General features: G+C 36.8%; 1 protein-coding gene across 5 annotated transcripts in view; it reads left to right on the top strand.

The window, feature by feature from the left end:
- Window positions 1-16,664, top strand: part of ALS2 (alsin Rho guanine nucleotide exchange factor ALS2) — an 87,286-nt gene that overhangs the window by 57,332 nt on the left and 13,290 nt on the right. For 3 of the 5 annotated variants that reach the window (XM_033429879.2, XM_033429876.2, XM_033429888.2), the window contains exons 18-25: window positions 5,759-5,961; window positions 6,081-6,146; window positions 7,176-7,274; window positions 9,514-9,678; window positions 11,164-11,275; window positions 11,488-11,565; window positions 15,397-15,530; window positions 16,432-16,599. In XM_033429879.2, the coding sequence (XP_033285770.1) occupies window positions 5,759-5,961; window positions 6,081-6,146; window positions 7,176-7,274; window positions 9,514-9,678; window positions 11,164-11,275; window positions 11,488-11,565; window positions 15,397-15,530; window positions 16,432-16,599 (1,025 nt within the window). The remainder of the gene's footprint in view (window positions 1-5,758; window positions 5,962-6,080; window positions 6,147-7,175; window positions 7,275-9,513; window positions 9,679-11,163; window positions 11,276-11,487; window positions 11,566-15,396; window positions 15,531-16,431; window positions 16,600-16,664) is intronic. The other 2 variants (XM_033429883.2, XM_033429885.2) reach the window with 2 other exon arrangements.

The raw sequence follows: 16,664 nt of genomic DNA, 5'->3' as shown, positions 1-16,664 counted from the left end.
CTTTCCCCCCTTGGTGTCCATACGTTTGTTCTCTACATCTGTGTCTCTATTTCTGCCTTGCAAACCGGTTCATCTGTACCATTTTTCTAGATTCCACATATACGCATTTATATATGATATTTATTTTTCTCTTTCTGACTTACTTCACTCTGTATGATGGTCTCTGAGTCCATCCGCATCTCTACAAATGACCCAATTACTTTCCTTTTTATGGCTGAGTAATATTCTGTTGTATATATGTACCACATCTTCTTTATCCATTCGTCTGTCGATGGGCATTTACGTTGCTTCCAAGTACTGGCTATTGTAAATAGTGCTGCAATGAACATTGGGGTGCATGTGTCTTTTTTTTTTTTTTTTTTTTTGCGGTACGTGGGCCCCTCACAGCCGTGGCCTCTCCCGTTGCAGAGCACAGGCCCAGCGGCCACGGCCCACGGGCCCAGCCGCTCCACGGCATGCAGGATCCTCCCCGACCGGGGCACAAACCCACGTCCCCTGCATCGGCAGGCGGACTCCCAACCACTGCGCCACCAGGGAAGCCCCCCATGTGTCTTTTTGAATTATGGTTTTCTCTGGGTATATGCCCAGTAGTGTGATTGCTGGGTCATACAGTAATTCTATTTTTAGTTTTGTAAGCAACCTCCATACTGTTCTCCATAGTGGCTGTATCAATTTACATTCCCAGCAACAGTGCAAGAGGGTTCCCTCTCCAGCATTTGTTTGTAGATTTTCTGATGATGCCCATTCTAACTGGTGTGAGGTGATACCTCATTGTAGTTTTGATTTGCATTTCTATTTTGGAGATGAATCCTTTGTCCATTGATTTATTTGCAAATATTTTCTCCCATTCTGAGGGTTGTCTTTTCATCTTGTTTATAGTTTGCTTTGCAAAAGCTTTTAAGTTTCATTAGGTCCCATTTGTTTATTTTTGTTTTTATTTCCATTACTCTAGGAGGTGGGTCAAAAAAGATCTTGCTGTGATTTATGTTAAAGAGTGTTCTTCCTATGTTTTCCTCTAAGAGTTTTATAGTGTCTGGTCTTACGCTTAGGTCTTTAATCCATTTAGAGTTTAGTTTTGTGTATGGTGTTAGGGAGTGTTCTAAGTTCATTCCTTGCATGTAGCTGTCCAGTTTTCCCAGCACCACTTATTGAAGAGACTGTCTTTTCCCCATTGTATGTCCTTGCCTCCTTTGTCATAGATTAGTTGACCATAGGTGTGTGGGTTTATCTCTGGGCTTTCTATCCTGTTCCATTGATCTATATTTCTGTTTTTGTGCAAGTACCATTTTGTCTTGATTACTGTAGCTCTGTAGCATAATTTGAAGTCGGGGAGCCTGATTCCTCCAGCTCCATTTTTCTTTCTCAAGATTGCTTTGGCTATTCCAGGTCTTTTGGGTCTCCATACAAATTAAAAAATTTTTTTTTCTAATTCTGTAAAAAATGCCATTGGTAATTTGATCGGGATTGCATTGATCTGTAGATTGCTTTGGGTAGTACAGTCATTTTCACAATATTGATTCTTCCAATCCAAGACCATGGTATATCTCTCCATCTGTTTGTGTCATCTTTGATTTCTTTCATCAGTGTCTTATAGTTTTCTGAGTACAGGTCTTTTACCTCCTTAGGTAGGTTTATTCCTAGGTATTTCGTTCTTTTTGTTGCAGTGGTGAATGGGCTTGTTGCCTTAATTTCTCTTTCTGATCTTTCGTTGTTAGTGTATAGGAATACAAAAGATTTCTGTGCTTTACTTTTGTATCCTGCCACTTTACCAGATTCATTGATTAGCTCTAGTAGTTTTCTGGTGACATCTTCAGGATTCTCTATGTATGGTATCATGTCATCTGTAAACAGTGACAGTTTTACTTCTTCTTTTTCCAATTTGTATTCCTTTTATTTCTTTTTCTTCTCTGATTGCTGTGGCTAGGACTTCCAAAACTATGCTGAATAAGAGTGGTGAGAGTGGACATCCTTGTCTTCTTCCTGATCTTGGAGGAAATGCTTTCAGGTTTTCAGCATTGAGAATGATGTTTGCTGTGGGTTTGTCTTATATGGCCTTTATTATGTTGAGGTAGGTTCCCTCTTTGCCCACTTTCTGGATAGTTTTTATCATAAATGCGTGTTGAATTATGTCAAAAGCTTTTTCTGAATTATTGAGATGATCATATGGTTTTTATTCTTCAATATGTTAATATGGTGTATCACATTGATTGGTTTGCATACATTGAAGAATCCTTGCACCCTGGGATAAATCCCACTTGATCATGGTGTGTGGTCCTTTTAACGTGTTGTTGGATTCTGTCTGCTAGTATTTTGTTGAGGATTTTTGCATCTATATTCATCAGTGATATTCATCTGTAATTTTCTTTTTTTGTAATATCTTTGTCTGGTTTTGGTATCAGGGTGATGGTGGCCTTGTAGAATGAGTTTGGGAGTGTTCCTTCCTCTACAATTTTTTGTAAGAGTTTGAGAAGGATGGGTTTTAGGTCTTCTCTAAATGTTTGATAGAATTCACCTGTGAAGCCATCTGGTCCTGGACTTTTGTTTGTTGAAAGATTTTTAATCACAGTTTCAATTTCATGACTTGTGATTGGTCTGTTCATATTTTCTATTTCTTCCTGGTTCAGTCTTGGAAGGTTATACCTTTCTAAGAATTTGTCCATTTCTTCCATATTGTCCATTTTATAGGCATAAAGTTGCTTGTAGTAGTATCTTATGATGCTTTGTACTTCTGCGGTGTCTGTTGTAACTTCTCCTTTTTCATTTCTAATTTTATTGATTTGAGTGCTCTCCCTGTTTTTCTTGCTGAGTCTGGCTAATGGTTTATCAATTTTGTTTATCTTCTTGGTGAGTCTGGCTAATGGTTTATCAATTTTGTTTATCTTCTCAAAGACCCAGCTTTTAGTTTTATTGATCTTTGCTATTGTTTTCTTTGTTTCTGTTTCATTTATTTGTGCTCTGATCTTTATGATTTCTTTCCTTCTACCTAACTTTGGGTTTTGTTTGTTCTTGTTTCTCTAGTTCCTTTAGGTGTAAGGTTAGATTTTTTTTTTGGCAATTCAAATTTTTTTACTTAAAGTTATTATAAAATATTGGTTATATTCCCTGTGCTATACAACATATACTTGTAGTTTATTTATTTTATATGTAGTAGCTTGTACCTCTTAATCCCCTACCCTTACCTTGCCACTTCCCCCTTCCCTCTCCCCACTGGTAACCACTAGTTTGTTTGGTTAGATTGTTTATTTGAGATTTTTCTTGTTTCTTGAGGTAGAATTGTAATGCTATAAACTTCTCTCTTAGAACTGCTTTTGCTGCATTGTGTAGGTTTTTGATTGTCGTGTTTTCATTGTCATTTGTCTCTAGGTATTTTTTGATTTTCTCTTTGATTTCTTCAGTGATCTCTTGGTTATTTAGTGATGTATTGTTTAGCTTCCATGTGTTTGTGTTTTTTATGTTCTTTTCCCTGTAATTTATTTCTAATCTCATAGCGTTGTGGTCGGAAAAGATGCTGGCTATGATTTCAATTTTCTTAAATTTAGCAAGACTTGATTTGTGACCCAAGATGTGACCTATCCTGGAGAACGTTCTGTGTGCACTTGAGAAGAAGGTGTAATCTGCTGTTTGTGGATGGAATGCCCTATAAATATGAATTAAGTCCATCTGGTCTATTTTGTCATTTAAAGCTTGTGTTTCCTTATTAATTTTCTGTCTGGGTGATCTGTCCATTGGGGTAAGTGAGGTGTTAAAGTCCCCCACTATTATTGTGTTACTGTCGATTTCCTGTTTTATAGCTGTTTGCATTTGCCTTATGTATTGAGGTGCTCCTATGTTGGGTGCATATATATTTATAATTGTTATATCTTCCTCTTGGGTTGATCCCTTGACCATTATGTAGTGTCTTTCCTTGTCTCTTGTAATATTCTTTGTTTTAAAGTCTATTTTATCTGATATGAGTATTGCTACTCTAGCTTTCTTTTGATTTCCATTTGCATGGAGTATCTTTTTCCATCCCCTCACTTTCAGTCTATATGTGTCCCTAGGTCTGAAGTGCGTCTCTTGTAGACAGCATATACATGAGTCTTGTTTTTGTATCCATTCAGTGAGCCTGTGTCCTTTTGTTGGAGCATTTAATCCATTCACATTTAAGGTATTTATGGATACGTATGTTCCTGTTACCATTTTCTTAATTGTTTTGGGTTTGTTTTTGTAGATTCTTTTTTTAAAAAAATTAATTTATTTAATTTATTTATTTTTGGCTGCATTGGGTCTTTGTTGCTGCGCACAGGCTTTCTGTAGTTGTGGCGAGCGGGGGCTACTCTTCCTTGCGGTGCGCGGGCTTCTCATTGCAATGGCTTCTCTTGTTGCAGAGCATGGGCTCTAGGTGTGTGGGCTTCAGTAGTTGCGGCATGTGGGCTCAGTAGTTGTGGTTCATGGGCTCCAGAACACAGGCTCAGTAGTTGTAGCGCAAGGGCTTAGTTGCTCCGCGACATGTGGCCTCTTTCCAGACCAGGGCTTGAACCTGTGTCCCCTGCATTGGCAGGTGGATTCTTAACCACTGCGCCACCAGGGAAGCCCTGTAGATCCTTTTCTTCTCTTGTGTTCCCACTTAGAGAAGTTCCTTTAGCATTTGTTGTAGAGCTGGTTTGGTGGTGCTGAATTCTCTTAGCTTTTGTTTGTCTGTAAAGCTTTTGATTTCTCCATCGAATCTGAATGAGATCCTTGCCGGGTAGAGTAATCTTGGTTGTAGCTTCTTCCCTTTCACCACTTTAAATATATCATGCCACTCCCTTCTGGCTTGCAGAGTTTCTGCTGAGAAATCAGCTGTTAACCTTATGGGAGTTCCCTTGTATGTTATTTGTCATTTTTCCCTTGTGGCTTTTAATTATTTTTCTTTAATTTTTGTCAGTTTGATTACTATATGTCTCAGCGTGTTTCTTCTTGGGTTTGTCCTGCCTGGGACTCTCTGTGCTTCCTGGACTTGGGTGGCTATTTCCTTTCCCATGTTAGGGAAATTTTTGACTATAATCTCTTCAAATATTTTCTTGGGTACTTTCTCTCTTCTCCTTCTGGGACCCCTATAGTGCAAATGTTCGTGTGTTTAATGTTGTCCCAGAGGTCTCTTAGGTTGTCTTCATTTCTTTTCATTCTTTTTTCTTTATTCTGTTCCATGGCAGTGAATTCCACCATTCTGTCTTCCAGGTCACTTATCCATTCTTCTGCCTCAGTTATTCTGCTATTGATTCCTTCTAGTGTATGTTTCATTTCAGTTATTGTGTTGTTCATCTCTGTTTGTTTGTTCTTTAATTCTTCTAGGTCTTTGTTAAACATTTCTTGCAGTCTTCTCGATCTTTGCCTCCATTCTTTTTCCAAGGTCCTGGATCATCCTCACTATCATTATTCTGAATTCTTTTTCTTGAAGCTTGCCTATCTCCACTTTATTTAGTTGTTTTTCTGGGCTTTTATCTTGTTCCTTCATCTGGTACATAGTCCTCTGCCTTTTCATTTTGTCTGTCTTTCTGTGAATGTGGTTTTTGTTCCACAGGCTGCAAGATTCTAGTTCTTCTTGCTTCTCTGTTGTTGTTTTAGTGTAGCAATTTCAAACATAAAGCAGTTTATTTCAAGAGCCAATCAGTATTACTCAATAAGGAGAGTATTAGGAGTCAGAAGTTTTTTCACACCAAGGAAAGCTAGCAGGATTTAAAGCAGTGCTTGATGAGTTGTTGCCTTAAGCTTACTGAAATTTACTTTTTGCTCCTAGACAAAGTGGCTCCGGGCTATAAGCCAAGCTGTAGATCAGGCTTTGAGGGGGATGTCTGATTTTCCACCTTATGGAAGTGGCAGCAGTATTCAGAGGCAGGAACCACCCATTTCACGCAGTGCCAAATATACTTTCTACAAGGATCCTCGCCTAAAGGATGCAACCTATGATGGACGCTGGCTTTCAGGGAAGCCTCATGGCAGGTGAGAATGTTTACAGTTGGATTTATGCCTGGAGTCAGGATGGTAGTCTAAGTACTGCAAAAGTACTGATTATCAGAAACATTAATTGACATGTATTATTCTTTACTTATGCATTCCAGAGGGGTTTTGAAGTGGCCAGATGGAAAGATCTATTCTGGCATGTTCAGGAATGGCTTGGAAGATGGGTAAGAACTTCGTGAACATGAGTGTAAATTCAACTACAGACTTAAATTATGTTATTTTGTGTTTAGAGTTATCTTCAAGACAGTTGGTAGAATTTTGTTTTGTGCTTTTGGAAGCGGATTAGGGCTTATAATGGACATGTATGAGCATGAAGAGAGCTAGGAATCCAGGGTGCAGCCTTGATTTGTTTAGAATGAATCACTTACCTTGACAGCTGTGTTATCTCAGGTTACACAGCTTCCATCTGTTGATGTGGGACTGTGTTTTCTATCCATTTCTTAGTTGTAAAGACTGAGGACCTTGGGTAATGTTGATGTTGAGATTGTTGATATAGAAGTGCCCCCTTTACACAAAGGACATAGAGAAATTTTCCTTTCAGTAGTTTTAATTCATCTTTAATTTCTGTGATCTGTTGAAGGGGAAATCTTCTAAATGATATGGTATCCTAATGGTACTCAAATGACACTATTTTTATATAAACTTATGTTTTCTAACACTGTAAATATATGGCAGTGAAGTATTTTGTATCATGTTAGAGAACTGATATATTTTACTATATCAAAAGATTATAATATAAATTGTGTAGGTGATTTTTTGTGTGTGTGATAATATAAATTTTTATGATGTCTTTTAATCTCCATTTAATAGAATTTCAGAATGAGAAGAGACTTGAGCTAATCTGATATACCCCCCTTATTACACAGATGAGGGAGCTGGGTACCTGGATTTACCCAAGGTGATGCAGCTAATTAGTGGTGGAAATAGGCCTAAACCACAGGTTTTCTGTTTTTCATTGGACTTGGGATAAAACACCTAATTGATCTGTGTAGTGGTGTTGATGTCCCACTCGTCTAAGACTTAGCACATAGCTTAGGTAATAGATAACAGCTTAAACCAAGACCCCGCTTACCCCTTTCCTCCTCTAGGTATCAACAGATCTTTTCTCTGTTCTTGTTATATTTGCCAGTGTATACACATAAAAGGTGAATATGGCATAATGCATCTTAAGATGTTTTTATTCCCCTTGACAGGTATGGAGAATACAGGATCCCAAACAAAGCACTGAACAAAGAAGACCATTATGTGGGCCATTGGAAAGAAGGAAAAATGTGTGGTCAAGGAGTCTACAGGTAATAGCATTAGAAATGTTGCTGGACTGGTTGGTGTTGCTTTTTCAAAGAATCATTTAAACCTAAATGTTTGTGTAGCCAAAGTTTCCAAGCAGTAAGTTTTATTTATTCTTCTTATGACTGAAGCTATATAGAGTCTTCTTTAAAAGGTCAACCTCTCATCTATCACAAGATGAAAATATTAGGTTATTACTTAGTTCTTCACAAAACTGTGTAAACCTTGTAAACCATAACTTTCTTATAGAATCTCCTAAATATCTTGCTTGTAAATTTATCTTACATTTACTGCATGACTCTGATATGGACAAAGACTGTCATTCTTTCAGAGATGACTCATTATTTCATTTTCCCATAAGGCACTAAATACACATTTTTCCCCATGTTAACACAAAATACCGCCCACAACATCTTCAACTTCTTAGAGTCAGTCATTCAAAAATGAGATTTTTATCTCAAGCCAAAACAATCTTGAGAAAGGAAAACGGAGCTGGAGGAATCAGTCTCCTGGACTTCAGACTATACTACAAAGCGGCAGTAGTCAAGACAGTATGGTACTGGCACAAAAACAGAAATATAGATCAATGGTACAGGATAGAAAGCCCAGAGATAAACCCACGCACATATGGTCACCTAATCTATGATAAAGGAGGCAAGAACATACAGTGGAGAAAAGACAGCCTCTTCAATAAGTGGTGCTGGGAAAACTGGACAGCTACATGTAAAAGAATGAAATTAGCACACTCCCTAACACCATACACAAACATAAACTCAAAATGTATTAAAGACCTAAATGTAAGGCCAGACACTATAAAACTCTTAGAGGAAAACATAGGCAGAACACTCTATGACATAAATCACAGCAAGATCCTTTTTGACCCACCTCCTAGAGAAATAGAAGTAAAAACAAAAATAAACAAATGGGACCTAATGATACTTAAAAGCTTTTGCACAGCAAAGGAAACTATAAATAAGACGAAAAGACAACCCTCAGAATGGGAGAAAATATTTGCAAATGAAGCAACTGACAAAGGATTAATCTACAAAACCTACAAGCAGCTCATGCAGCTCAATATCAAAAAAACAAACAACCCAATCCAAAAATGGGCAGAAGACCTAAACAGATATTCCTCCAAAGAAGATATACAAATTGCCAACAAACACATGAAAGAATGCTCAAGATCACTAATCATTAGAGAAATGCAAATCAAAACTACAATGAGTTATCACCTCACACCCGTCAGAATGGCCAACATCAAAAAATCTGCAAACAATATGGAGAGGGTGTGGAGAAAAGGGAACCCTCTTGCACTGTTGGTGGGAATGTAAACTGATAACAGCCACTGTAGAGAACAGTATGGAGGTTCCTCAAAAACTAAAAATAGAACTGCCCTTTGACCCAGCAATCCCACTACTGGGCATATACCCTGAGAAAACCATAATTCAAAAACAGTCATGTACCAAAATGTTCATTGCAGCTCTATTTACAATAGCCAGGACATGGAAGCAACCTAATCGTCCATCAACACATGAATGGGTAAAGAAGATGTGGCACATATATACAATGGAATATTACTCAGCCATAAAAGAAACGAAATTGAGTTATTTGTAGTGAGGTAGATGGACCTAGAGTCTGTCATACGGAGTGAACTATGTCAGAAAGAGAAAAACAAATACCAAATTCTAACACATACATATGGAATCTAAAAATAAGGTTCTGAAAAACCTAGGGGCAGGACAAGAGTAAAGACACAGACATAGAGGATGGACTTGAGGACATGGGGAGGGGGAAGGGTAAGCTGGGATGAAGTGAGAGGGTGGCATGGATATATATACACAACCAAATGTAAAATAGATAGCTAGTGGGAAGCAGCTGCATAGCACAGGAAGATCAGCTCAGTGCTTTGTGACCACCTAGAGGGGTGGGATAGGGAGGGTGGGAGGGAGACGCAAGAGGGAGGAGATATGGGGATAGATGTATATGTATAGCTGATTCACTTTGTTGCAAAGCAGAAACTAACATACCATTGTAAAGCAATTATACTCCAATAAAGATGTTTTAAAAAAGAAAAGCCATGAGAAAAAAAAATGAGATTTTTTGATTGGTGAAAAATAGTCATTTAAACAAATAATTACAGCTACCAGTGAGACATGAGTATAATTTTGAATTTCCTAAACTTTGTAAAAATGAGCATCAGAACTCAATGTGCTTGTGATCTTTATTCATTCTTTCTAACCACAGTTACGCCTCTGGTGAAGTTTTTGAAGGCTGTTTTCAAGATAACATGCGTCATGGTCATGGTCTCCTGCGAAGTGGAAAGTTGACTTCATCTTCTCCCAGTATGTTCATTGGCCAGTGGGTAATGGATAAGAAAGCCGGATACGGTGTCTTTGATGATATCACTAGGTACAGTATCCTGCTTCTAATCTCACAGTTTAGCGTGAGAGGATAAGGTTCCTCTACTTCTCCAAAAACATGATTTTATGAAGGCTGAGCACCTTAATTTGGCAATACTTCGAACATTTTTAATAAGACAGAGTTGTCAGGTGTCATTTTATGCATTTGTTTGTGAACCAAACAACAGGTTACTTCCTTACAAGATCAAGATCATTCAAAATTAACATTGGTACCATTTTCCTTAAAGCTTCACACATAAATAGCTTTTAGTGTCTCAAAGAAGCTACCAAATCTTTGACTGTTATACAGAGAGAAACCTTTAATGCAGTCAGTAGGTAACAGGAGTAAAAGGTTAGGAGGGTCAGTGGAAATTCCCTTTTGGGGTCATAGAATAGTATCTAAACACCTTTCTGCCTAGGTCTTCCTATCAGGTTAGAGACTTGTAACCATGCCAGCAACCCAGGAATCAAGCTTGGTTAAATTCAATTAACTAAACCTTGGGGAGAAATATAGTTCTTTTGCCTCTGTATTTGGTTTGGCCTGATTTGCTTTTGGACTAAATATATACTCTTCCTCTCATATTATTGTCATAGTGTGTGATTTAAAAAGTTTTGCTGTTATCACTAAAATCCATGATTATTTAATAGGCAGTTTGTACTAATTTTAATTTTTTTAGTGGAGATTAGTAAGATTTCTCGACATTTGAGTAGGTGAAGAATGAACCTTCTTTTATGATAAATCCCATTTCTTTTAAGTTAGTAAACTTTTGGGTGAGAAAATGTTGTGCATAGGTTTGAGCCTACCTTTTGAGTGACTCTTTTTTTTTTTTTTTTTTTTTAAAGAAGATGTTGGGGGTAGGAGTTTATTAATTAATTTATTTATTTATTGCTGTGTTGGGTCTTCGTTTCTGTGCGAGGGCTTTCTCTAGTTGTGGCGAGCGGGGGCCAGTCTTCATCGTGGTGCGCAGGCCTCTCACTGTGGCGGCCTCTCTTGTTGCGGAGCACAGGCTCCAGACGCACAGGCTCAGGAGTTGTGGCGCACGGGCTTAGTCGCTCCGCGGCATGTGGGATCCTCCCAGACCAGGGCTCGAACCCGTGTCCCCTGCATTAGCAGGCAGATCCTCAACCACGGCACCACCAGGGAAGCCCCTTGAGTGACTCATTTTGATGACATTATTTAGAGTTGAATTCTTGGCATTAATTAAATATTTTAAAGTTATCAAGGAAGTACTGGAAGTATATACAGATCTATGTCTGGTAGACTATAATGTTAAATTCCTGAGAGAACATTGCTCTGAGTAGGATATATTTTACAATCACATTGTCCCATGTTTGAGGAGACAGAGTTGACCACTTTGACTAGAGAAATGGAACAGATACCAACCTAGGGGTGATGCTTGGTACCTCCCATGTGATAATTGTTTTTTCCCCACCTCATCTTTATCATCACTGATTTTTTATTTCATTTCTTTTTTTTTCTCCTATTTCTTTGCAGAGGGGAGAAGTACATGGGAATGTGGCAAGATGATGTATGTCAAGGGAATGGTGTGGTAGTTACCCAGTTTGGATTATACTATGAAGGCAACTTCCACCTTAATAAAATGATGGTGAGTGGAATATTTTACGTATAGTTACTGTTGACTTTTTGAAACTCCTATGTCCTTAACTTTTTAACTCCTCTTTTTATTAGTGTTCTACCTTTCCTAGTACTATTTTTCTTGTCTTAAGATTATGTAAGGCTCTGGGGGATGTGACTGTGGGTATCCTAAGTTACTGTGTGTTTTATGTGTTGTGATTTTTGTTTTGTTTCTTCACATAGGGAAATGGAGTTTTACTTTCTGAAGATGATACTATCTATGAGGGAGAATTTTCAGATGATTGGACCCTGAGTGGAAAGGTTGGGAACTTCTTTCTTTCTCTGATAATCTTTTACTAATTTTTTCCTGACCTTTAAAAAAGCTAACCTATAATAAAATTCACCTGTTTTAAGCGTACATTTCAATGATTTTTAGTAAATACGCAGAGTTGTGCAACCATTGCCACCATCCAGTTTGAGATCATTTCCATCACCCAAAAAGATTTCCTTCACCATCTCCTTGCCCATTTGCAGTCACTCCCTGGTTCCACCTCCAGTCCCAGACAACCTCTGATGGACTTTATAACTATAGATTTGCCCTTTCAGGTCCTTTCATATAATTGGAATCATACAACAAGTATTCTCTTCCCTGTGGCTTCTCACATTTAGTATGTTTTTGAGGTTTCTCTATATTGTGGCATGTGCAGTACTTTATTCCTTTTTATTAGTGAATAAAAACCACATTTTGTTTATCCCTTCACCAGTTGATGGGCATTGGATTATTTCCAACTTTAGACTGTTTCCAACTTTGGGCTACTATGTATACTGAAGTTGACTGCAACTTCTTCTTTTCTTCTTCTTTTTTTAGTTGAAATATGGTTGATTTACAATATTGTGTTAGTTTCAGGTGTATAGCATAATGACTCAGTATTTTTGCAGATTATACTACATTATAGGTTATTACAAGGTAATGGGTATAATTTCTTGTGCTATACAGTATATCCTTATTGCTTATCTATTTCATATACAGTTGTTTGTATCTGTTAATCCCATACCCCTAATTTGTCCTTATACCATCCACTCCCCTTTGGTAACCACAAGTTTGTTTTCTGTATGTGTGAGTCTGTTTCTCTTCCACTTACATTTAAAACTTCTTGTGTGAACATATGTTTTCATTTCTCTTGGGTGGATACCTAGGAGTGCAGTTGCTGGGTTGTATGGGAAATTGATGTTTAACATATTAAGAAACTGTCAAACTGTTTTCCAAAGTGGCTGCATCACTTTACATTCCCATCGTCAGTGTATGAGGATTCTAATTTATTCACATCTTTGGCAGTATTTTTTATTTTCTTTTTTTCCTCTTTGTCATTCTAGTGGGTGTAAAGTGATATGGTTTTATTTGACTTTCCCTAAATGACTAATAGACTCATTATAGAGCATATCTTCATGTACTTATTAGCCATTCATCTGTCTTCTTTGATGAAATATATATTCAGATATTTTGATATTTTAAGAATTTGCTTGTTTATAGTCTTATTGAATTTTAAGGATTTCTTTATATAGGCTGGATATAAGTTCTTTATCAGATACAGGGTTCACAAATATTTTCTTGTAGTCTGTGTCTTGTCTTTTTGTTTTCTTAATAGTGCCTTTTGAAGTACTAAAGTTTTTAATTTTAATGAAGTCCAGTTTATCAAAAAAACTTTATGATGAATTATGCTTTTGATTTCATATCTAAGAAATCTTTGCCTAACTCGAGGTTACTAAGATTTTCTTCTGTGTTTTCTTTGAAAAGTTTTATAGTTTTAGCTCTTACGTTTAGGTCTATGATTCATTTTGAGGTAATTTGTGTATGATGTGAATTAAAAGTCTAAATTGATCTTTTTGCATGTCGGTATCCAATTGCGTCAGCAAGTTTTCCCATTGTATTTTCTTGACACCTTTGTTGAAGTTAATTCACTATAAAATGTGTTTGTTTTTGGACTCTGAATTATGTTCCATTGATCTACATGTCTCTCCTTATGCCAGTACCATGCTGTCTTGACTACTATAGGTTTCTAGAAAGTTGTGAAATCAGGAAGTGTAAGTTTTTACTCTACAGATCAATTTGGGAAGAATTACCATCTTGATAATATTGAATCTTCCAATCCATGAATGTGGAACGTCTCTCCATTTATTTAGATCTTCTTTAATTTCTATCAGCAATGTTTTGTAATTTTCAATGTGCATCTCTTGCATATCTTTGGTTAAATTTATTCCTAAGCATCCTTTTTGATGCTATTATAGAGAGAATTGTTTGCTTAATTTTATTTTTGGATTGTTCATTGCTATTATATAAAAATACAATTGATTTTTGTATTTTGTTCTTATATCCTGAAACCTTGCTGAATTTATATATTAGTTCTAGTAGGATTTTTTTTTTTTTTTTTTTTGCGGTATGCGGGCCTCTCACTGTTGTGGCCTCTCCCGTTGTGGAGCACAGGCTCCGGACGCGCAGGCTCAGCGGCCATGGCTCACGGGCCCAGCCGCTCCGCGGCATGTGGGATCCTCCCGGACCAGGGCACGAACCCGTGTCCCCTGCATCGGCAGGCGGACTCTCAACCACTGCGCCACCAGGGAAGCCCCTCTAATAGGATTTTTTAAAATGGATTTCCTGCATACAGGATCATGTTGTCTGCAAATAAAGACAGTTTTACTTCTTGTTTTGCCATCTGGAAGGATTCTTTTTTCTTGTCTGACTGCACTGGCTAGACTCTCCAGTAGATGTTGAATAGAAGTGATAAGAGTGGACATCCTTGCCTTTTTCCCTGTTTTAGGGGAAAAGCATTAAATCTTCCACCATCAAGTATAATGTAGCTGAAGATTTTTCATAGATTCATCAGATTGAGATAGTTCCTTTCTATTCCTAGTTTGTTGAGAGTTTTTATTATGAACAGGTTTTAGATTATGTCAAAGGGCTTTTTCTGTGTCTATTGAGATGATTATGTGGTTTTTGTTCTTTATGCTATTAATACAGCATATTATATTGGCTGCTTTGCTGATGTTAAAGCAACCTTATTTTCCTGGGATAAATCATACTTGGTCATGGCATATAATCCTTTTTATATATTGCTAGAATTAATGCTAATATTTTGGTGAAGATTTTTACATTTATATTTATGAGGTATTTATTATATTTATGTTTATAGTTTTTTTTTCATGATGTTTTTCTTTGGTACTGAGGTAATACTGGCCTCATAGAATGAGTTGGGAAGGGTTCCCTCCTTCTCCATTTTCGGAAAGAATTTGGAAAGCCTTAGTGTTATTATTGCTTCTTCAAATGTTTTAGAGAATTCACCAGTGAAATCATCTTGGCCTGAGCATTACTTGGTGAGAAGATTTTTAATTTCTAATTTAATTTCCTTACTTCTAATTAGTCTATTCAGACTTTTCATTTCTTCTTGAGGCACTTTTGGTAATTTGTTCCTCTTAAGGAATTTTTCTATTTCATCTAAGTTACCTAATTTATTGGCATAAAGTTGTTCTCTTGGTATTCCCTTCTAACCTTTTTAATTTTTGTAAGGTTGGTGTAATGTCCCATTTCTTGATTTTGTAATTTTATGTCTTCTCTCTTTTTTTTTTTCTTGATCTAGTTAAGTGTCTTTTTTTCTTGATCAGTCTTATTGTTTGTCAAGTTTGTATATCTTTTCAAAGAAGCAACTTTTGGCTTCATTCATTTTTCTCTGTTTTCTATCTCATTGATTTTTGCTCTAATTTTTATTATCTTCTTGCTTTGGGTTTAGTTTGCTTTTTCTAACTTTGTGAGGTGGAGTTTTAGATTACTGATTTGAGATCTTCCTTATTTTATAATATAAATGTTTACAGCTTTAAATTTGCCTCTAAGTACTGCTTTAGTAGCGTCGCATCAATTTAGATAAGTTGTGTATTCATTTCATTCAGGTAAAAATATTTTACCAATTTTTCCTGTGATTTTTCTTTAATCCACGGATTGTTTTCATACACTCTGTTTGCACATGCATGTACATACACCTTTTTAAAAAGAATTAGGGACTAGTTAAAAATGAAAATGTTAACCATTTAGTGCTTTTTTTTCTTGATTTTTAAGATTGAAAATATTTCCTCTAATTCCACATTTTTTCTGACTTTACCTAGGGAACATTGACTATGCCAAATGGAGACTACATTGAAGGTTATTTTAGTGGAGAATGGGGATCTGGAATAAAAATCACTGGAACGTACTTTAAGCCTAGTCTGTATGAGAGTGATAAAGACAGACCTAAAGTTTTGTGAGTAACTAGTGTTAATTATGGATTAATTATTGAATGTTTTGAGTTGTCTTGCTTTTATCAAAGCTGGTTAATATTTCAAATGCAGGACAAGTTTTTTAATTCTTTTTGTCTTTAAACAATGTATAACCTTGAATTGTAAACTGAAACTGCTCTGGATAGCTAAATCTGTATTCTTGGCTTAGTTTATAGCTGTAGAGCTTAAATGTTTAAAATGATGAAAGTTCTGTGTGCGGGAATAATCTTACTGTTAATGGTGCAGGTATCCAAGTGGATTGAAAGAGAGATTTTTAAATGGAAGCCCTGCACAACTTGATTTTGAAAAGTAAAGGTCAATCCTATATATACACTGATACGCTGCATATGTTGGGAAAAGTCAAAGTCTTGAAGTGTATGATGTTTTTCCTCCAAGTTTTTGGCATATGTTTATTTCCCTTTATTGTTTCTAGCTTTAGCTTTGTTTTTGTATTTTGATAGCATCTCAGATTCTTTGTTTTCATGGGAGCTTGATATACTTTCTGTACCATGTTTATTCTTAGTATTTTTAGAACCCAGTATGTAATGCATTTCACAGTTCTCAGTATGAGATGTGCAAGGCACAGGAAATCCTCATTTTAGCAAGGATCAATTTTGCAACATCAATTCTGTGCAAATGTAGAAAGCAAAGGAGTCAATTCTGATGTGCTTCCTACTTAATTCATATACTTTAGTATCTAATAAACACTAAGTAGCTAAAAACCATCCATTTAAATTTTTATTCAGTTTTTAAACAATGGAACCACCATCAGTTTAGGCGGTTTTTGTCACAGAAGTATTTGCAGTTGTATATTAGAAAGTTTCTGTTCTTCAGGGTTTTTGCACAAAGTAAGTGATTAATGAGAGGCTGACGTGACCTTATTAGCAGGAAGCTTGGAAACCTGGCAGTGCCGGCTGATGAGAAGTGGAAAGCAGTGTTTGATGAATGTTGGCATCAGCTTGGCTGTGAGAACCCAGGCCAAGGGGAAGTTTGGAAAGCGTGGGACAATATTGCTGTGGCCCTGACTACCAGTCGGCGCCAACACAGAGACAGGTGCGTGAATGCCTGCCCAGCACAGGGCAGAGCCTGGTAGGAAGCGAAACTTAAAACCAGTAAGT

The sequence above is a fragment of the Orcinus orca genome, chromosome 7, assembly GCF_937001465.1.
Source record: "Orcinus orca chromosome 7, mOrcOrc1.1, whole genome shotgun sequence".
Lineage (NCBI taxonomy): Eukaryota > Metazoa > Chordata > Mammalia > Artiodactyla > Delphinidae > Orcinus > Orcinus orca.
Note: the sequence above shows the minus strand (reverse complement) of the source record. Positions and strands in the feature narration are given on the sequence as shown.